Raw genomic sequence first — 23491 nt, forward strand, 5'->3', positions numbered from 1 at the left:
AGAGACTTTTCAGGTCACGTCTGCCGATCCAGAGACCGTTCACGTCACGTCTGCCGATCAAGAGACCGTTCACGTCACGTCTGCCGATCCAGAGACTGTTCACGTCACGTCTGCCGAGCCTGTGTCTTCGGACAGATGGCCGCCACAGAGATTGTTCACGTCACGCCTGCCGAAGCTAGGTCTTCGGACAAGATGGCCGCCGCCGAGAGTGTTCAAGTCACGCCTGCCGAGCCTGTGTCTTCGGACAAGATGGCCGCCGCTGAGCCTGTTCACATCACGTCTGCCGGGCCTGTCTCTTCAGACAAGATGGCCGCTACAGAGACTGTTCACGTCATGTCTGCCGAGCTTGTGTCTTCGGACAAGATGGCCGCCGCCGAGCCTGTTCACGTCACGCCTGCCGAGCCTGTGTCTTCGGACAAGATGGTTACCGCCGAGCCGGTGTCTGTTCCCGAGCCGGTGGTGTCTGTTCCAGTTCCTGAGCCAGTGTGTGTTCCAGTTCCTGAGCCGGTGGTGTCTGTTCCAGTTCCTGAGCCGGTGGTGTCTGTTCCAGTTCCTGAGCCAGTGTGTGTTCCAGTTCCTGAGCCGGTGGTGTCTGTTCAGTTCCTGAGCCGGTGGTGTCTGTTCCTGAGCCGGTGGTGTCTGTTCCTGAGCCGGTGTCTGTTCCTGAGCCGGTGTCTGTTCCTGAGCCAGTGTCTGTTCCTGTGCCATGGCCGCCGGAGGGGTCATCTCCGCCCTGGCCACCTAGGGAGGGTCTCCGCCCTGGCCGCCCGAGGGGTCGTCTCCGCCCTGGCCGCCTGAAGGGTCGTTTCCGCCATGGCCGCCAGATGGACTGTCTTTTCTGCCCTGGCCGCCCGAGGGGAAGTCTCCGCCTTGGCCGCCCGAGGGGTCGTCTCCGCCTTGGCCGCCCGAGGGGTCTTCTCCGCCATGGCCGCCCGAGGGGAAGTCTCCGCCTTGCCCCGCCGAGGGGTCGTCTCCGCCTTGGCCGCCCCCGAGGGGTCTTCTCCGCCATGGCCGCCCGAGGGGTCGTCTCCGCCCTGGCCGCCTGAAGGGTCGTTTCCGCCCTGGCCGCCAGATGAACTGTCTGCTCTGCCCTGGCCGCCCGAGGGGTCGTCTCCGCCCTGGCCACCTGAAGAGTCGTTTCCGCCCTGGCCGCCAGATGGACTGTCTGCTCTGCCCTGGCCGCCCGAGGGGAAGTCTCCGCCCTGGCCGACCGAGGGGAAGTCTCTGCCCTGGCCACCCGAGGGGAAATCTCCGCCCTGGCCGTCCTAGGGGAGGTCTCCACCCTGGCCGTCCGATGGAACGCCGTGCTACGTTAGATTTCACAAACGTAATTCCTATCGACCAGCTCACTTAGCGCGGCGTTCGTGACTCGATTAGTCGAGACTGTTTTCCAAGATGACGAATGGCTGTAAACGCGTAATGTACTGTCTTTATAAAGTATCTTCTTATTAAACTGTCTGTACACTTACAAAGTTCTCAATGCTTCGGTTTGCATGTAGGGACCCTCATTATGCTACCGTGTTAGTGTGAGGCTATTTTGAGCCTTGTTAGTGGTATTAACTAGCGATTTAATTTTTACTTACTCTGTGCCCCATATAATAGCGTTAAAAAATCATCTGTTTTTAGAGATAAAACTCTTTACATTCGATTTTCATGAAAAAGCATCCCAGGGAACGATTGACTCGGTAACCATGTGTTAATTACCCCTACAATAACGCAGACTTGGATTTCACACACGTGTAAAAGAAAAGCTAACTTTTATGCACAGGCTAGCTGCTATGTTTGATACTTTTTCTCTATGTCTAAATGTTCACTCCTCGCGTGCCTAACTTACGTTTTACAATGCAGGGACTGGAACAACAGATATGCTAGTTATAAATACAGTAATCATTACTTTATTTAGGCAGAATAAGTTCGTTGTGATTTCCAAGCTCATTGATGTTAGCAGTCTTCCTTGTAGAGTGCCCTCTGGTGGACAAACTATGCTAATGCAGCGCCAACACTCATAACATGGTTGCAGGGTGTTTCGTCCGCTTTTATTTTATTTTTTAAATATTTATTTATCGGCCGTTATAAATGCCGATACCGATAGTTTGGAAAATGCCTAATATCGGCCGATAATATCGGCCCGCCGATATATCGGTCGGGCTCTACTACTGACCTATAAAGCCCTAAATGGTTTAGCTCCTGGGTATTTAACAGAACTTCTATCACCCTACAATCCATTGCGCTCTTTAAGATCACTAAATTCAAGGCTTCTGGTCATTCCTAGGATATCTAAGTCCACTAAAGGAGGGAGGGCGTTCTCACATTTAGCTCCTAAACTCTGGAATGGCCTTCCTGATATTGTTCGAGGCTCAGACTCACTGTCCCAGTTTAAAACTAGATTAAAGACGCATCTCTTTAACCAAGCGTTCGCATAATACTACCTTTTATACTACAGTTGAATCATATCGAATGCATTAATATTATGAACAGCAGCTATGCTAATTATTTCCCATCTGCTTTTCTGTTGTTATCTCAGGACGCTAGTAAATAGTTCGTCAGCTCCAGTTTGTATCCAGCCTCTCATGGAACCTTCAGATGCCCCAACACCCGTGCAGAGACGACTCGACTCCTGTGAAGAGACGACTCGACGCTGGCGATATGTTATGCCCTAAATTAATACATGATTAACTAACTGTATTTTTCTATGTACATTTCTGAAATGCACTTTCTGTAAAGCTGCTTTGAGACAATATGTATTGTGAAAAGCGCTATACAAATACATTTGAATTGAATTGAATTGAATATTTGGATATTGGAAAATAAATCTTAATTGTACACAATGTTCCTATGTTTTTATCTTTTTTATATATATATTTTTACTGTGCTCTAGGGGTTTCTTAATTTTAGACTAGTTGACCAGCACACATTATATGCAATGCAATTAATGCATGCGTGTCGTCGTCCAAACCGCCCATACAACACCCCCCCCCCCATCCCCCTCGCCCCCGTACGCAAACATTTTTTGCAAGGTTGGCAGGTATGCAAACCTACACTGGGACTTTTGTGTAGACCTCATACCTCAATGTACAGATTGATCTCCTGGATGGTGCGCTGAAGGTTCTGCACTGCAGGAAGATGCCGAAGAGCGTCCACATTCAAATCTTCCAAAGTAGACACTTGTAGAAGTGAGCAAACTCTGCTTATTACCTTTGGCAATATAAAAAAAAAAATTAGTCATGCTATTGACATTGGGATAAGCACAAAATAGGTCTGGATAGTGCTGGTCAGTATACCGGTTCATACCGAATACCGGTGTTTATTTTTGTTATGATATGATTGTTTAATATCAACACTGCGCAACACTGTTTGAGAGGGTCTTTTCACTGTTGCACTGTGTGGTGATGCACAGATGTATGAAGATGGACAGGTTAAACTATAATTAATAGCTGTCAAATTATATTACAGTGTTTCCCATTGATTGGTTCACAATATCAACACTGCCCGGCACAAATAGATTTTCCAGAAGGCTTTGACATTGTTAAATAAACATGAGCACTGCATGTTTCAAAGTCAAGACGCGGCACGGGTGTTTTTACATGAATGTATTTGGAGGGAACTGACTGTCTTTAGAAAAGTTTCCATGTTATTTTCATTCAATCTTTCTTTATCTTTCCTGATAAAGCAGCGTTTATGAGCGCCTCCTGCTGGACCTCTTTGTAAACACCATCATTTTATGGGGTCTTACAAACCTGTATTAATAGGTCTTTGGTGTTTTATGCCCCCAACGTTGCCTTCCAGGCAGCGAGGGGATGGGTAGGTTTAAGGTTGAGGGTAGGGTAGGGTTAGCTGCCTCTAAGGAGCCATTGGGGGCATAAAACACCATCGAGCGTATTAATACTAGTGTGGGATTTTTCTACAATATTCACTCATGACAGTAAAATAGGGCATTCTGAGTCAATCCACTGCAGTGTTTCCTCTCTCAATCAGAATAAAATGTGGTTAACACCCGGTCATGCTTTCAAAAAAATAAATAATACACCGTCATGTACCGTGAAACTGGTATAATTTTGAAAAATACCGTGATATAAATGTTTGGTCATACCGCCCAGCACTAAGGTCTGGATAATTTCCCAAGACACAAACCCTCTCGATGGTCACATGCTCTCCTTCGGCTGCAAGGGCTCTCATGACATCCTCCGCCAAACTGTTCACTTCGCTTGAGCTCATGGCCTTTCTCTGTCTCCCAACATTGTTTTCATCTTCCAGCAAGGCTTCTGCTGCCCTCATGTTTGCACCATGAACCTCCCTCATCTGGCTGTAGAAGGACTCATAGAAGACAAGCCCTCTTCCCTCCTTCAGTTTCTTCTCCTCAGCATTGGGCATCTTGGAACCAAGAACTGGGAAGTCACTAGTGGACAGATTACCAGGGACGATTGAACTTGTCTTGGGCCGAACCACTTGTTCATCCACCACAGGTTTGGACTGAACCTTCTTTGCTTCCTCATCAATCTTCTGTTGTGGTCCTACAAGAATAAAGCCAACAATGTGTTTTTAAAGACTTAAAGTTATAGTTCACCCAAAAAATGAAAACGACCCCATGATTTACTCACCCTGAAGTCATCCTAGGTGTATGACATTCTTCTTCAGACGAATAAAATCGAAGTTGTATTAAAAAATGTCCATTCAAGTGCATCTATCCATCATAAAAGTGCTTCTATCCATCATTAAAGTGCTTCTATCCATCAAAGTGCTTCTAACCATCATAAAAGTGCATAGTATCCATCATTAAAGTACTTCTATCCATCATAAAAGTGCATCTATCCATCTATCCATTATAAAAGTGCATCTATCCATTATAAAAGTGCATCTATCCATCATAAAAGTGCATCTATCCATTATTAAAGTGCTTCTATCCATCATAAAAGTGCTTCTATCCATCATAAAAGTGCATCTATCCATCATTAAAGTTCTTCTATCCATCATTAAAGTGCTTCTATCCATCATAAATGTGCATCTATCCATCTATCCATTATAAAAGTGCATCTATCCATTATAAAAGTGCATCTATCCATCATAATAGTGCATCTATCCATTATTAAATTGCTTCTATCCATCATAAAAGTGCATTTGTCCATCATAAAAGTGCATCTGTCCATTATAAAAGTGAATCTATCCATCATTAAAGTGAATCTGTCCATCATAAAGTGCATCTATCCATCATAAAAGTGCTTCTATCCATCATAAAAGTGCATCTATCCATCATAAAAGTGCATCTGTCCATCATAAAAGTGCATCTGTTCATCATTAAAGTGCATCTGTCCATTATAAAAGTGAATCTATCCATCATTAAAGTGAATCTATCCATCATAAAAGTGCATCTATCCATCATAAAAGTGCATCTGTCCATCATAAAAGTGCATCTGTCCATTATAAAAGTGAATATATCCATCATTAAAGTGAATCTATCCATCATAAAGTGCATCTATCCATCATAAAAGTGCATCTGTCCATCATAAAAGTGCATCTGTCTATCATAAAAGTGAATCTATCCATCATTAGTGAATCTATCCATCATAAAGTGCATCTATCCATCATAAAAGTGCATCTGTCCATTATAAAAGTGAATCTATCCATCATTAAAGTGAATCTATCCATCATAAAGTGCATCTATCCATCATAAAAGTGCATCTATCCATCATAAAAGTGCATCTGTCCATCATAAAAGTGCATCTGTCCATCATAAAAGTGCATCTATCCATCATTAAAGTGAATCTATCCATCATAAAGTGCATCCGTCCATCATAAAAGTGCATCTATCCATCATAAAAGTGCATCTGTCCATCAAAAAAGTGCATTTGTCCATCATAAAAGTGCAACTGTCCATTATAAAAGTGAATCTATCCATCATAAAAGTGCATCTGTCCATCATAAAAGTGCATCTATCCATCATAAAAGTGCATCTGTCCATCATAAAAGTGCATCTGTCCATTATAAAAGTGAATCTATCCATCATTAAAGTGAATCTATCCATCATAAAGTGCATCTATCCATCATAAAAGTGCATCTATCCATCATAAAAGTGCATCTGTCCATCATAAAAGTGCATCTGTCCATCATAAAAGTGAATCTATCCATCATTAACCCTCTGAGGTCGGCAAACGCGCCGGCGCGTTTTGCCGTATTTTCTTCACATTGTAGCACTATAAACTTAAATTTCTCCGTCATTTATGGTCATACAGAAAAAAGAAATATAAAAAAATAATCTGTGATATTTTTACTTTTGTAGGTGTCCACTTACAATCAAATCAAAAAATTGTGCTTTTGTAAAATAAAGAAAATAAACAGGGTGTGCGTTCTGCCTCTCCGTCGCGGTGAACTTTTTTTTCTTGAGCACGTCTATAAACTGAAACCAAACTCAGCGAATACTAGTCACACATTTATGAGCCATATACCTTTATAAACATTTAAGTGTGCACTTTTAAATGATCGGATTCAAACTGAAAACAAATATTCTCTGTTTAAGTAATTTGTATAAAACCAACAAGATGTCCAGCTTCTCAAACGCTTCCTAATTATTTTTAATTTGAACACGCCCACTCGCGCAAAAGATATTCACATGCAAATCTCCACATGGAACGCGAACGCGCTCGTTACCTCAGAAACAAAACACCAAAACACTTCACAAGTCTCTGCTTTTAGACGCGCCTGAGCTTACATTGGAATTACCTCAGAAGAAGAAGAACGCGATTTGAAGACAAGAAAGATGTAAGGTAAGAAATTCTTACATATTAGTTTGTTATTGTTGCATAAATTTCACATTGCAGTTGAACTGTTGCTAGATATATGGTGAATATTATAATATTTAGACCCGTGTTTACTGTTACTGTGTTTGTGGATATCTGCTCAAATGTAGATATGTATATGGTAAGTTAACCATAATGTTTTATATTTGAGCGCGATCGTGTTTGAATGTATCATATTTGGATCGCGATCGCGTTTGAAAAGCACCAAACGGCTTCATGTTTTTACTATTATCTCATTTCATATCATCATAACGAATGGAAACATTAGAAGTAACATGATAATCAATATATTTTTCTCTAGCTTAGTTGTTACTGAAATATTTTGGAAGATTTATAGGCTGATATGGTTATTGTTATTATTATTTTATGCATAGGCATAGCCTATGCCTACAAGGCACAACAAACCTGGTGTTCATTATATTATATATTGTTGGAAACATTTATGTGTGTGTGTATGTGTGTATTCTGTGAATTTTAAAAAGCAATTTTAACCAGAAAAATCTCAAATTTATTCCCAAAATCATGCAGGCCTATAGTTTCTCTTGATATCAGTTTGTTCACTTTTTTTTTTTTCTTTCAGGGCCCAGATGCCACTCCTGCTAACTTCAACATTCACATGAGTTTGTACATGAACATGGTAAAGTGAAAATCCAAAACCTTGGAAATGAAAGGTATGTACAATGTTTTTAGGAATGGCACAAAGGTCTCTGTCTTTGGATAATTGTTTTCAATGAGTGCTTTTTTGTCATTTGTTTTGTATCTTTGGATTATGTTGTGTTGTAAATAAATCCAAAAAATCTAAAAAATCTAAAAGCCATTCTTTTTTAAATCTCCTCATTCTTTGTGCAAGGTTGCTCAGAATGATAGGGGCCTGATAGCTCCTAATAGGGCCGTTAGGGGAGGTTCTTTGTCTTTCTCAGGTGTCAAAAGCTTACATATTAATGAGCTCCCGCATAAAGCTTTTTCACACAAAACACGTCGTAAAATTTTTAAATCAATATATTGTCTTATCTGAATGAGCAGTCAGGGTGATTTTCACATAGTTTTGGAGCAAATATTCTAGGCTACGTCATACAATTTTCAAAAGTCTTGTGAAGAAATAATCAGTATGGGTTTCATGACCTTATTTCAGTGAGAATTTTTTTTTGTATTTTCACAAACCACGCATAAATGTCATTATCTCAAAACTACAAACTTTTACATACATGCTGCTGATAAATTATTGTAGCAGAGTTTGTGCTGAATACAGTGTAATTAGACTTTAGCCATGAAAATGTCACAAGTAACAGAAATAAGCACAAATGTCAGAGCATGTCAGAACACCTCCAGGACCCAGAAAACAGCTCAGACCTCAGAGGGTTAAAGTGAATCTATCCATCATAAAGTGCATCTATCCATCATAAAAGTGCATCTGTCCATTATAAAAGTGAATCTATCCATCATTAAATTGAATCTATCCATCATAAAGTGCATCTATCCATCATAAAAGTGCATCTATCCATCATAAAAGTGCATCTGTCCATCATAAAAGTGCATCTATCCATCATAAAAGTGCATCTATCCATCATAAAAGTGCATCTGTCCATCATAAAAGTGCAACTATCCATGATAAAAGTGCATCTATCCATCATTAAAGTGCATCTATCCATCATTAAAGTGCATCTATCCATCATAAAGTGCTCCACACGGCTCTGCAGGGGTTAATAAAGGCCTTCTGAAGCGAAGCGATGCGTTCATGAAAGAAAAATGTCCATATTCAAAACTTTTAAAAGTTATTTAAAACCATGTTTAAAAAGTCGACTTGCGCCAAAAGAGAAACACTTGAACTTGACGCACAACGTAATGACGGCAACTGACGCCTCTCGCGGTTCAAACACACAGGGCTGGGCAACTGCGTTCGTCATTACGTTGTTCGTCAAGTTCTAGTGCTACTCTTTTGGCGTAAGTCGACTTGCGTGCGTCCGTCTGCCAGAAGCTAGATATTTTAGTCGATGAAGTTTTAAATATGGATATTTTTCTTGCATGAATGCATCGCTTCACTTCAGAAGGCCTTTATTAACCCCCCCACAGAGCAGTTTGGGACTTTTATGATGGATAGATGCACTTTTATCATGGATGGATGCACTTAAATGGACTTAAAAAAAAATGGTGCCCATTCACTCCTATTATAAAGCTTGCAAGAGCCAGGACATTTTTGAATATAACTCTGATTGTATTCGTCTGAAAGAAGAATTCCATACATCTAGGATGACTTCAGGGTGAGTAAATCATGGGGCCATTTTCATTTTTGGGTGAACTATCCCTTTAAGAACAAGGAACTGTTTATGTACTTGTCTATATAACTGTATATACTCTTACTGTCAAGGCACTTTGCTCCTGCTTGTTTATCATCTACAACTGGACAAACGGAGTAGGTTTTTAACGGCAGTGCAGACCCAAATAAGAGGGAGTAGCCATTCTCCAGTTCACTAATGGAGTTGCTTGCAGCTGGATATTTTCTTATAACCTCTTTAACTCTATCTATCAGATCATCTTGCTTCATTTCACTACCTCTTTGAGCAAAGTCAGCTCCCAAATAACTTCAGGGTTTCTGCACACAAGTCAAATTTAAGGCTATTTAAGACCTTTTTAAGACCCTTTAAGACCCGAAGAAATCAAAATTAATACCATGCATTAGGGGTGTGCAACATTGACAAAATATGTCTCAATATTTTCAAAGTTTTGTTGATAATAATTAGATAATATTTTGCTGATTGTGTTTCTGTGCTTGGTGCCATGGCTGGTTTAGACCTGTTGTTGACAGCTGACTGGCGAAGATATTCATATTTTTCATATTCTATGCAGTGGTCAGTTCACAGCAGTGACAGAAATTAACCTTTTTTAATTAAGGGGTAATATTTGCCATCTTAAATTGATTTCCAGGGGCATTTTCACATATAAATGGACATTTTGAATTTGTAGATGTATGCATCACCTTTCATGTCAAATTCTAACATTCAAATTAAATTCTATTAGAATAATTAAATAATACCACTGTTAACAGTCAAATTAAATCATTAAATCAAAGTCCATCTTTGCAGTGCAGAGGTGACACAGAAGTGGCATCAGATCTGGTTACACTACATTTACAATTGCATAAATAAAGCTATGAGATTGCTAAATTTGATTTCTAATTTTGATGCTCTAATTACAGGGTAGGCTACTTTAAATGTGAAACTAAAACTGCCAGTAGGTGGCGGCAAGTCACTGTCTTAATAAGTGAGTTGAGGAAGTCATTCATTCAACCGATTTGTTCAAACGGCTGATTCATTCGGGAAAGAAGCAAGTGATTGTTCATTGAATCATTACATTGATTCGTTCAAAACTCGGATTCCATTCAAAAAATCATCGCTGTCTGTTGCATTGAGACTCTGCTATGGCTTCATTTTGAAATTCTCGTCAGCGAAATAAAGGAAAAACAAACAATACTGACAATATTGTTTATAAAATGTAACAATGTTAATTTATTGTTAATTTAACTGTTATATAAAATAAATATCACATTTGCAATTGTGCACGGTAAAACAGAACTCTTGCTGATGTGATATTATAGGCCTATGATAACAACATAATATGATATAAATATGAGATAAAAACTAATTTGGGAACATACCTATAACTGCACACATCATGCAGTGAAAGCACGAGGGACAAAATCGATGTCAGCTCGCAGTGCCGCGTACATTGTTAAAACAATGATTACAATATCATAATAGACAATACACATCGCACACCTCTATGCACATAAAGAATGAACTTAGAATTGAACTGACATTTACCAACTCGCTTCTCCTTCTCTCCTCCTGTTTCGCGTGCAGGAAACAGACGTAATGCTGCCGCGAATGTGACGAATCCACTTTTGTGTCCTTAAACGCTCGTTTTTTGGGGTCGACAGCTTATAAACACTTATTTCTGTTTTCTTTAGCTTGTTTGCAGTACACCTTGTCACATAGCAGCTTTTAGACATCGTTTTGTTTTTTGTTACAAGTCAGAAATAACAAGGAGGCAGCTTCACACAATACAAAGTCAATAAAGACGTTTGGATTGATGACACCCCCCCCCCCCCGGTGTGGGCGTGGCCTGAATGTGCTCTGTCTCTATTGGTCGGTGTGATGATGATGTATAAGGTGGGTGTGGCTCAGAGGCTCCGCCTTCTTTGAGGTGTGAATCTCTGGTTAATTTCTTCTGTTCAGAGGCGAGTAAAAACATGAACACACTGAAGAGCCGCTTTTTAGTAGAAACTAGGGGTGTAACGGTACGTGTATTCGTACCGAACCGTTTCGGTACAGGGCTTTCGGTTCGGTGCACGTGTGTACCGAATGACTGAATGCAATATTTTGTGTGCGGAACATAGGTACATTTTCGTGTTTCCACACGAACATATTAAGTGGCGGAAGTCTCCGCGTTCAGCGCAAATCCCGCCCTGCAGCTGATTCTAATGTTTTTTCCTATTAGACATTCTCTGGTTTTACCAGTGTTTTACCCGTCGTCACTGTAACAATGAAATAGACTGCAGGCCAAAAAAAAGCTTTTCCGCTTCGTGTGCGCCGCCGCACTCTCCGTTCCGTGGCGCGCGCGCGCGTGTGTGTGTGTGTGTGTCGACGACCCGCTGCGCTCTCTGCTCAATGTTCGAGTCCGTGTTTGCGCTGCGCGTTCTGCTCTGTCGTTAACGGCCCAAACACTCCAATCATGTACCGATCACGCACTGGAAAAGCAAAGTCCGCTCAAATAAGGTGAAATTTCTCAGTAGTAACTTAGATTTCTGTTTGCTGAGCTGGTATAGTCATGCTGGCAACAATGGTAAAATGACCTGCTCTGATCACATGCTCTGGTAATAATAGCTTTGTACTATAGCTTTGGACTATATTTTATTTTGATAATTATTAAAAAAGTGGAAAAAAAATCTTAAATTGATTATGTTGATTGATTATTGAAAAATAATAATACATTAATATATTTGTTTAATATTATTTTAATATAGGGCTATTTTCTGTTCCTGCACTGTAATGATAGTTATTTATTTATATTTTTCATTATATTTTATTATGTGATATTGGTTTGAGACTGAGAGTGTTTTATTTAGTGGAGAACTTTGCAGCAGTATTTTATTTCTTATTCTTTTTTTATTTTATATCTATTTTATTATATTTTATAAAAAAGTGTAAACAACTTGTTAAAAAAAGTTTATAGTAATAAACAACCTGCAGTTTAATGTTTGCATTTCTTTCCCTTACTGTACCGAAAATAAACCGAACCGTGACTTTAAAACCGAGGTACGTACCGAACCGTGATTTTTGTGTACCGTTACACCCCTAGTAGAAACTGAAGCTGTGACTAAGTGAAAGAGACTGATATTGTTGTTCATGTTTAATACTGTAACACATCTACTGTATAAAGTGCTGTATGAATAAACGTGACGAGACAGGAGAGTCTGAATATAAACATTTCCACATCTCTATGAACAGAAGATGCTTTCTGAACTGCTGTTTTCTCATTTCTGTTGTGTGTTTATTGTGTTAATGAGAGGAAAGAGCAGCACATATTGACATATTCATCTAAATGCCGTTGGATGTTCACTTTTAAACCCTAAGCGGAGGACAAAAAAAGACTTTGCTGTGAGTACATCAGGGCCTTAACCTTAGAGGGTGCTAAAACTGAAAAGGAGAATAAGATGACTAATGAGGTGATGAAGTGGAAACCTTCAGTGGGGAGCATCTCCGTTGCTCTCTCTTCCATAGCTTTATTTGCCTCTGCTTTTATCTGAGGTTTCTCTTTATCTACCAGGTCCTGAGGTGCGTCCAAGGAGCCACAGCATATAGCAAGCTGGAATAGGGCTCTAGCTAGCCTGTCTCTCATTACACATGTCAGGAATGCCTGAATATCCTGAGGACACACACAAAAAAACAAGCACAATCAGTCGTTTCCATAACACGTTATAAAGTAGAAACATTCATGTTCAATTACAGGGTTCCGACACCTCGGTTAACTTCAAATTCAAGGAGCTTTCAAGGACTTTCCAGGTCCAATACCCTCAAACTCAAGGACTTAATGTGGGAAACATTTCAAGTAAGAGCAAGGTTACATCGTGTTACCCTGTAAGATACATTGTTACAGTTTTGCACGCGTGAACGTCATGCCATTGCCAACGTACAACACAAAGTACCTCATGCGGCAAACACTTAACGTAACACGTAAACGCGCGTAACTAATGTAAATGCGCAAGCTAGTGCGCATAGGCCACGAAGTGTTGGCGGAATAACACATTAGCGGATCGGAGGGAATCATATGGAAGCACTTTCAAGGGCCTGTATCTGTGTATGTTTACTTTCAAAAACTTTCCAAGGACTTGAATTTTTAATTTTTTTTTTATATTCACAAACTTTCAAGGATTTCAAGGACCCGTGGGAACCCTGCAATTAATCAAACCAGAGCAGAAATGGCATGAATAAGTTCATGGATATGTACAAAGAATGGCTTAAAGTGAATGAAGAGGGAAAGGTCAATCAAAAGAGCAACTGCATGAGGACCATAAAGACTCAATGGTTATGATGCAAGTCGTTGGAGAAACATTTCTGTGTGGGATTAGCAGATGATGAGTGTGACATCACATTAATGAGGAAAGCAACCGATCCCTCTCCTACTCTCATCGTTAAACCCATTTACATCCTTAAACAACTGAAAGGAATTACCACTGCAATTACCAGGAATGAAGCATGAAGTAAAAGAATAGTTCACCCAAAATTCTAATTCAACATCATCCACACACTTTTTGAAGCTTGAAAGCTTCAGTTCCAGTCGTAATTGCAAACACCAAGCAAATAAAATCTCCTTTTGGGTTTTGGTAAGTAGAAAGTACGAGATTCTGGTTTGGAACAAAACGAGAAAGACATACCTGCTAACCTTCAAGAAATTTTATGAGTACTACATACTTTCACCAATTAAGATTTATTAGTTACTCCATAACCATATACAAGTAGACCATAAATGTTATACAATTACTGCAATCACTCCGAACATTTTGTACAGGAGGCATAGCCCATTGAAACTTCTTCCAACAGAACATCTTGTCAGAAATAGAAGTAAACTGAGGACATTCTTTGTAAATAAATAAATCAAAACATTAAATAAATGTGCAAAACCAGCAGTTATTAATATCAAAATCAGTTTTCTAAAAACAAAAACAAAATTATAATTTACCATGCATAGTGTTTAAACTTTTGCATCGTTTAACTTGTTAAAGGTTGCAGATGTGGCTTTTTTAAGTAGTGCGTCAGTGAAAGTCTCTTTGTAACAAATGCTGCCTTTGGAGGCAATCATGACTTTTCTTGTCACAAGAGAACTAAGCCTCTTTGTGCTCAGGCTAGCACGACATTGTGATTTGTTTTTAGTGACCAAGCTGAAAATCCTTTCACAGTCTGCATTGCTGTGAAAAATCACACACACCCCAAGCATAACTGAGGAAATGTTTGCAAAAAGTTTCTTCCCTCCTGATTCCATCACACCTAATTCTCTCCAAGCTTCATCAGCCCGTTTGGTAAGAAAACCATCATTCAAGGTGGAGGACTGAAAGAGCCGAAACTCCTCCTCCACTTCATCCACTGTAACACCATTTCCCAAGAAGCAGGGGAACCTGTCTCTGAAGTATGTCAGTGAGGAGAATTTAGCTGTTTGCCGTCCGTCAAAAGCATTTTTTGCAACTGTAGCTCCAATATCTGCAGCAATATGGGCACACATGGCTCTTATTTCTGCAGGTTCTGATTTGCGGTTTCAAATAAAGGTATAGCTCTCTTTAAAAAAAAGAGCATACAGCTTGGACTGTGGGTCAGTCAAGAAAGCATACAACCTCTGTGGTTTTGTGACCTCTGTTTTTTTATCTTCTTTTCCTTTTCTGTGTTATTTTTGGACAGATCCCTCTGTTTTTTGCCCATTTCTTTTTGTTTAAAAACAAATTGGTTTAAGTCAAACCCCTTAGGTGGTTAAGCTGACTGCTGTGTGGAGCTTGGTCCGGTCTTGGACTTTCTCTGGTGGACTTTGGTCTTCAAAAAGCTGGAGGACAAAGTCTTTGAGACAGCAAGCTACCCGAGGTAGGTGCTTAGGGGCAGCTGGGCTCTTCAGAGAGGGATGAGCTGAGGATGTGAGAGGTTTAGCTGCCTTCTTCCCTGCTGCCTCTTCAGCAAAAAACAGAGTCAGAGGTTCCCACTGCTGGAGGAGTCGACACATTTGCCAAGAGCCAGCCATCTGGTCGAGGATAATTTCAAAATCTTCCTCACATCAGTGTCGCACAGCATTTGTAGGTCATGCAGCAAAGCTTTCCTCTTGCTACTCTTGTCAAGGTAGTAGTAGACAAAGATGAGCATGTCTTCAATGTCAATACATAGACTCCTTGAAGCCTTTTCCACAGCTAAATGCATTAGGGTGGCATGCACTCCGACCATGTAAATGTGGGGATTCTGTGACTTAATGAATGTTGCGACACCTTTTCTTATCCCCTGCATGACAGAGGCGTTGTCAGCCGAAAAGCTTACACAATTGCCCCATGGTATTTTCCTTTTGTTTAGTTCCTGGTCAATGAGATTGTATATCCCTTCGCCAGTAGACTCTCTACACTCAACAATTTTCAGGAGTACTACAACTATTTTTCCAACACTGGGATCATAGACACGGACAACCAAAAGAAAAAGCTTGACATCATCCATGTCTGTGCTACCATCGGTTGCAATGCTGAATGGGGAACGGCTCATAAGGTCACTGATAACCTGTTCATCATTTGAGGAACGTGTGTTCAATATAGCTGCTGTCTTGGTTCGGGCACAGCCGTACTGCTGGGCAATTTGACTATCTGGAAACATCTTCTTAAATAATGGTCCAGCATGGTAAGCTATAGACACTGGCACATTGTGCTCAGCAATAAAGTTTGAGAAAAGTGTTTCTGCCCTGATGGTCCGTAGATCTTGATCTCCAAAAAACTTTGTGGTGATCTTAGGGACTGAGGCAATGGCACTTTCCAGTTTCTTGTGCTTTGTTCCTTCCACATGGCGTCTGCAATCTGAAAATGTAGCACACACACACACACACATCAACATGCAAAATTCATTCAAAGGATACATGTAATTTACATTAAAATACATTGTTTGGCTCATCACTAGTACCTTCTATATTACAATAAATTATTATTACTGTGTAGAGGAATGGAGTGGATGAATGACTGTAAGCTAATAAATAGGCCTAAGTAGTAATGTGTTAAAGATGAGAGTCAGACCAGGTTACACTTAGCCTTCTGAATTACACTGCGCAAACCCAAAGTAATACTACCCACTGGAGGAAGAAGGGTTGGTTCTCCACATAACATAAAATATTCATTTTATTTTATTTTTCGTGTTCGCATTTATGAGGAAAAAATGTTAGGGGTGTGACAGTTCTCCGTTACGGACATGAGCGCTCTGAAAGCGGCACTAACTGCTTTAAACTTTCACAAAGACCTCAAACAGAAAGCACAAAGCCTTTCTTTAAAGTGAATTTCGTTTTTGTATAAACTGTATCTTAATTTTAATCAATGTTTCATCAAGCAATTGCCTGGATTTAATAAATAAGAAGTAAATATAGAAGACAAGAGATAATCACGACATGGAGGCGCCGGCGTGAACTAGAGCTCGCCTCATAAATTAACCGAAACTCAGCGCCTGCTTGACTCACAGACCTGTCTACTTTTAAACAGAACAATTCAAAACGAAAGAAAACAGACTGCTCTCTGCTTGTGTAATCCGTATGAAATGTGCATTTCTCTCTGGCGCGTTCACTACTGCGAAGATCGCGAGACAGCATCGTCAACTTCATCTTTGCAGTCGACACGACACTGATACAGGAAACACTTGTTTATTAATAAACAATTAAAATGTCTCCTTTCTATATTTGACATTATTCATAATCATTAGGCTACTTTTGCCGGTTCTTTGTGACAGCTTTTAAGTGCGTTATTGGCAGCGCCACCCTTACATGTTAGCCTACATGAACGCGTGAACTGAACTGAGCTCGTCACAGCTGGACTGCCTGTTATGATGTCAAGGTAATTTTTAATGTTCATAAATTCAATTAGGCTAAAAATAGCCTAATTGTTACCTTTATCTTACGTTAATCAGCACCTGGCCTGTCTAAAACCTTCTAGATTTCTAGCCATTCAACCACTTTTCTAACTGCCAACTAATTTCCCCAACTAATGGGAAGGATGGCCGGTTTGATAAGCTAACGTTAGCCTATTGACACGTTGAACGTTTTTTTTTGTTTTTTTTCTCATTTCCCTTTTATTTTTAATATAATTATGTTTCTGGGGATGGGGAGTAGTTGTGTGTGAGACTGTGTTTGTTACCTGTTGCTCCTTGGTGACTGATGTCGATGTCCGTCTTGCAGACGGTGCAGAACGCATGATGAGGTAGCCTGGACATCTGGAGGCAAGGCCATCTCTCACGATAGCGGTCTAAAAATCTTTGTGTTTTTCGAACCTTTTTATTGTGGCGGTTCAGCCATGGCATGAAAGCCTAGGTATCTTATCCGGCCAGTCTGGCTTGCTTGAGGCACTGAATTGAATTGAGTGCAAAGCATGTGGATAGGAGGGGGAGGTGGGCGGCGGGTTAACATGCAGGGCTCTGATTGGCCGAAAGCTTTTCACTCCACTTACACGCTGTGGCTCAGCGGCAGAATCTGCGTCATAGATTGCATAGAAACTGAAATCGGCGAAATGCGAGAAGCAACAAAATGCGTACCTAGAGAGCAGCGAATCGTACAAGCGTACTTTTGGATCAAAATGCTTGCCGAGTACGAAAAATGTGTACATGTTGGCAGGTCTGGAAAGAGTACTTTATAAGAGAGCTTGGAGTGAACTATCCCTTGCATCTCATTAGGAATAATAATTACAAGTGGGAACTCAACCAGAAAGACAAACTGTTTAAGAAAGACAAACACTTTTACGTAAAGGCTGCTCCAAACAAAAGGCAGCAAAACTACACCGCTATATTGTGTTCGCCCATATGCAAATCTTACCGAAGCTTGTTTTGGAATTCCTAGATGTAAACTCACAATTGTAAGAAAAACATCTGAATTGTGAGATAACCTTCAAGTTTAATACTCAGGCTATGCGTCAGTGTTTTATTACTCGAGACTAGACTCGATCTGCGCGCATCACAGAGCTAGTGCAAGATGAGAATTTGTGGTTAAAAGTATATGAATGTTTATTTTGTTTATAAAATGTCCGCTGGTTTGTCTAGATAAGACTCTAATTCCTCGGCTGGATCGTGTCGAGACTTTGAAGCTGCACTGAAACTCACATCTGGACCTTCGACCCGTTGGACCCTATTGAAGTCACTATATGGAAAAAAAATCCTGGAGTGTTTTCCTCAAAAACCTTCATTTCTTTTCCACTGAAGAAAGAAAGACTTGAGCATCTTGGATGACGTGGGGGAGAGAAAATTATCAGTCAATTTGAATTCTGAAGTGAACTACTCCTTTACCTCGAATTTGGTCTGAAGCACTACAACACTGTTAGGAGTTTTGGAAAAACCTTTAGTAAGTATGCACAAAAGTAATAGAGGTACTTGGGCGTTTCCAGTGCGGTTAGCAGACATCAAACATCCAAACCACAAGAAAAAACAGCTTGCAAACGAATACTCAGCCTTAAGTTGCTCACCTTCGTCATAGTTTCACTGAAGATGCCTTCAGAGTTGTTGAAGACTTCCAGGACTGCATCGGTGGCGGACATATTTGCATATTTGTCCCTAAGCTCGGAGTTTCCCACCTGGGAGTAGATCACAGGTCCTTGGGTGGGATCCAGCAGGCTCTTCTTGATCTCAAACATTTTGGCATCCACCTCCTTCAGAATGGTTTCTTTGGCCTTTTCCATGTGGCAATACTCAGCAGCCGATGCCTTATTCAACATCTAAGAACACAGCATGAGCAAATAAAGTCTTATAGTCAATATTGTGTACTGACCCAACAAATGCCACCATTGGATTAAGAATGATGGGAATTTTAGAGCGCAACAGTTTCACAGTTCCAGAGTTTGGGAAAATTCTTGAAGGATGCAGGATTTTTCCTGCATAGAGAATTATGAGGCGGCTGCCTCCGTCAAATTTCGTGCCGCCTCCGGCTCTCGAAAAAACTCGGACTGACAGTCACATGGTGAGATACACTTTTTTAGGGGTGCAACGGATCAAAAAACTCACGGTTCGGATCGTTTCTCGGATCAGAGTCACGGATCGGATCATTTTTCGGATCAGCAAAAAAAACTTTTTTTTTTTGTTTATTAACACTTTTAAATTATTAAATTAAAATATATAAAATCAACTTAAAGTGCACAAGGCATAATATCTTCTTTTTAACATAATTAATGAAAAACAACTTAAAGTGCAACATAAAAAGGCATATCTCCTTCCTTTAAACATGGACCAATGCTTGATGTGTTTCCACTGTCATATAGGGCTGTCAAAATTGCTCAAAAATGACGTTTGAATATTCCCTCTAAAAAAACACATATATTCGAACTATTCGAACATCTGGTTGCGCATTTTGTCAATGACGCGCATTATGTCAATAACAGGACACATTAATATAAAGAGACATAACTACTTGTATAGGTAGTTTATTTAAGTTTAAACATATTTGACAACGTATTACCTAAACAAAAACAAGTAAATCAACTAATGGCCAAGACCGCAGACCTCACTCTCGCTCACTCACTCGCACTCGCAGGTACTCTTTCTCTCTCTCGCCTGCTCTCACCCTCGTGCTGCGTTCACACACCAAACGCGAATAGAGCGTCTGGCGCGAGTGATTTCAATGTTAAGTCAATGTAAATACGCGTTTACGCGCGTCTGGAGGTCTTGCGGCGCGAATGAGGTGTCACGCTCGCTGCGGTTCATAACGGTTTAAATGAACAACAAATATAAGCAAATGTTGAGTGCTTTTTTTTCCCCCATAAATCAATCCGCGGATCACGTGTGTGCCGAACCGAAGATATTGATCCGAACGGATCACGGATCAATGATGATCCGTTGCACCACTACACTTTTTCCACCGTGACGGTTCTGTTGCGGTTTGTGTCCATTCTCAAACCGTAGCCTATATAGTGCTGCGCGGATCGCGGATCATCCGCGGGGCGGGCGGGCCAAGTAATAAAAACATTCCATTCCAATTAATCGAGGGTGGATGATACATAAATCAATATACTGAGTTGAGTTTAATAAAGACACGGAACTCTCATCACGGTAAAACGCAATGAACGTGAGTCACTCTTTTACTTTCGTTTTCAACAACGTAATTTTCTTCAGGGAAAACCAATCAAGGAAAACATATCAGGGCTCGACATTAACGCTTGTCAGGGACCATAGACTGTGTCCGGGACACGTGTGTTTTTTTCTTTTTTTGAAGGGAAAAGTGAGAGAGAATTGTACTACTTGCCCAACCGTACAAATGCCCTGATTAAAACAATTTTTAATATAAAAATAAAAAAATAACTAGGGAATCACCAAAAACGTGAGGATAATTCTGTTTTATTTCATATAATGTAAGTGGCGACTGATAACCTATAGCCTAGTTGATAATAATATAGGCCTACCTAATGTACTGACGGTAACAAAGTTGCGCTGTTGAGGCTCGCGCTGTTATTTATAACATATTATAGTTAAACAATATAGCCTAGGCTACACACGACCAGAGAGCTGTTTTCCTGAATGCCATCAAGATTGAAACCGAGACTGATTTCATAACAGTTCAATAAACAAATAACGTTAGTTAAAATGAAGTCACTTACATTTTAGACGCAATGACTGTTTTTGTTCTGTTTCAGCAGCGAAAATAGTTCCAAACAAAGATCACAGCAGAACCACCGCGCATCTCACAGCAACACTCATTACTTATTATTCAGCGTTTTGAACGAATCGGTTGAGTCAAAGTTTCAATTACCCATTCATAAACTGCCTCATTCTGAATAAATCAGCCGATTGAACGAATCGTTTGAATGAATGACTCAATGACTCGCTCATTAAGACGGTTTACCATTTACCATTTACCATATTGATCAAATTTAAGAATTTGAAATGAAAGATGGAGCATACATTTAAAGTCCCTGTAAAGGCAATTCTAAAAAAAAATTCTAAACACATTATAAATGTTAGAAATGTATTGCTAAATCATATTACAAAGACTGTGCACTGTGAAGTACTGAATTGTGGAGTTAGACCGTTAAACAGTTTTTCACTGTTGCTGTGTTCCGGATTTTTTGGGCGGGGGCTCGATGACGCACTGGAGCCCCTGAGCTCCTGGACACACCCCTACTTGATGACGCACTGGAGCCCCTGAGCTCCTGGACACGCCCCAACTTGATGACGCACTGGAGCCCATTCACATCAGTTTGCAACTCAATCGCGAGTTACTGTCAGTACTATTAGTTATTACATCCTACAGTTTGCTAGCTAGCTATGCCTTCGTCACGGAAATGCGTATTACCTGGATGCGATCACGTACAAAACAGATCGGTGTCCTTATTTAGATTTCCGAAAAACTATCATATCAACAAGAGGTGGATTAATTTTGTGAAGAGCCACCTTGATGGAGAGCTGAGGATCACCGCCAAAACCCGCCTCTGTAGTGATCATTTTACATGGGATAGTTTTATAAACTTTCGTCGGAGACAACTGGGATTCATTCACTGATAATTCGTTATTACTGGTGAATGTGGCCGAACCGACTATCTCCCGCCTCGGCCTTCATCCTCCCGTCGCGCCGACAACTGGTGCCATCATCGGCAGTGTGTGCCCACCAATGAGTGTAAGTTGCCTTGTGTGCTTATGTTATAATTATAGTAGGTAGTCCAGGCTCGAACATGTATGGCTTTGTAAAACAAATTAAGCTGCTAGGAGCATCCATTCGGCTGTAGTGGTGACAGTTGAGTGTGGTGAGTCGACGGCAGCGAGCTTTCCTGCGAGTGGGCGTGGTTTCAGCGCAGCCAGCGGACACGCCCCCAGCGTTTGAGAGCAGAGACTACTGCTCATTTTTTCAAGATTTTGATAGCTTATTTTATGTACTTGCCGGCTTTTTTATCATTAAAATTTGGCTGGGTGGCTAATAACACATTTTTCTGTGGTGTGACAAACTCAGAACATATACTTAATTTTGACTTTACAGGGACTTTAATAAAATTAGGGGGAAAATGCCTTTTATAAAAGGTACAAAAAATTATTCTGAGTGTTTTCAAACAGTGATGTAATGAAACATTGACAATTTAAGTTTGAAGGGAGTAAAGCCTCTGTTTAGGCTATTAAGGAAATTTTATTTTGCCAAAAGAAGAACTTTTATTTTAAATAAATGTTCATTTTAAATCAGCCTACTTCAGTGTGATATGTTACTATATTATCATGCTTAACTCTAAGAATATGAATAATTGTAATGTGATGATCAGATGCAGATATCTAAATCAAAGAATATGGGCGGTTGGCGGGTGGATTATTTATTTTTAACAGTGGATTCGGGTGACTCAAAGTGCACCAGATTAATGAATTTATCTTTAAAATGTACCAAATTTTCTTCCGGTGGGGCTTGCCACCGGACCCCCCTAGAGGTACCGAGCTCCACCCACAAAAATAATGTTGGAAACACATTAGGCTATATGATGATCTACGAAAAATACAAATTTAATTACTTTATTATTAAAATACATTATTAGGATTTTACCACCTCCGCCTCATTTTGACCCAGGAAAAACCCTGGGATGTATTTTCAATGCTTTGTAGATAGGGATGCACCGATATGAACATTTTGCAGATGCCGATAACCAATAATTCTTTATACTTAGATAAAAGTAAAAAGCTATTATTTTGTGTAGATCCATGTTCGAGGCAGTTCGACTTAACAAGTGCATTTCTTTGCACACACACACACACACACACACAAACACACACACACATGAATTGGAAACACTCGATCTGCGCCAGTGGACGCGCACCGTTATGAATGCCTGTGCAGCAATGTGAAACAACGGCAAGCACACACGCAACTTCTACAGAAAGACTGTATTCTCGAACTGTTTCGACTTTAATCTCGAAATGCTAGATTTTCTTTCTTTTAGACTACAGAATTTATTATACTTGTCAAAACGATAATAGAAACTCCACTATGTCTCTCTTTACATTTATTTTGTCCTGTTGTCGGCTTCAGCTAAGAAAAGAAATAGTTCGCCCCACACGTCCAAAATTCATAGCACACTTTAGATAACCTTCGGCAGCGAGTGCAGGCTCTTTGGTGGAGCTCTGCTCTGAAGGAAGTTCCATCGTGAAAAATGAATGGACTACTAGCGGACTCGGAGTGACATGAAGACATGAATCAGAGGCACAAAAACGTTGACATGGGTGAGCGGTCATTTTGTTTACTAATTCCTGATTACTAATTTACTAATTCCACGACCCAAATAAAAAAATAAAAAAAAAAGCGGATTTGCATGATTTACGAGAGCATCATTTTCAGGTCGGAAAAGCCGGATTTCCGGATTTATCCGGAAGAATCACATCCCTGAATAATGTTTTCATTATAATTTTATGTAGCCGATATGACAGACTTGCGCTGCACATGTTGCACTGAACTCTATTTTCCTTTTTGAAGTGATTCAATCATATTTCAAG

The 23491-nt window shown here is 40.3% G+C and overlaps 1 protein-coding gene across 1 annotated transcript in view; it reads right to left on the reverse strand.

Moving 5' to 3' along the window:
• Positions 1–23491, reverse strand: part of LOC307152667 (uncharacterized protein) — a gene marked incomplete at its 3' end in the record, with an annotated part of 180746 nt that overhangs the window by 84786 nt on the left and 72469 nt on the right. Inside the window, exons 13-16 of the mRNA XM_079861493.1 lie at positions 18508–18756; positions 12530–12713; positions 4132–4511; positions 3067–3195 (exon numbers count right to left, since the gene is read on the reverse strand). Coding sequence (XP_079717619.1) covers positions 3067–3195; positions 4132–4511; positions 12530–12713; positions 18508–18756 — 942 coding nt within the window. The remainder of the gene's footprint in view (positions 1–3066; positions 3196–4131; positions 4512–12529; positions 12714–18507; positions 18757–23491) is intronic.

The sequence above is a fragment of the Squalius cephalus genome (assembly GCF_949319135.1).
Source record: "Squalius cephalus genome assembly, chromosome: 24".
Lineage (NCBI taxonomy): Eukaryota > Metazoa > Chordata > Actinopteri > Cypriniformes > Leuciscidae > Squalius > Squalius cephalus.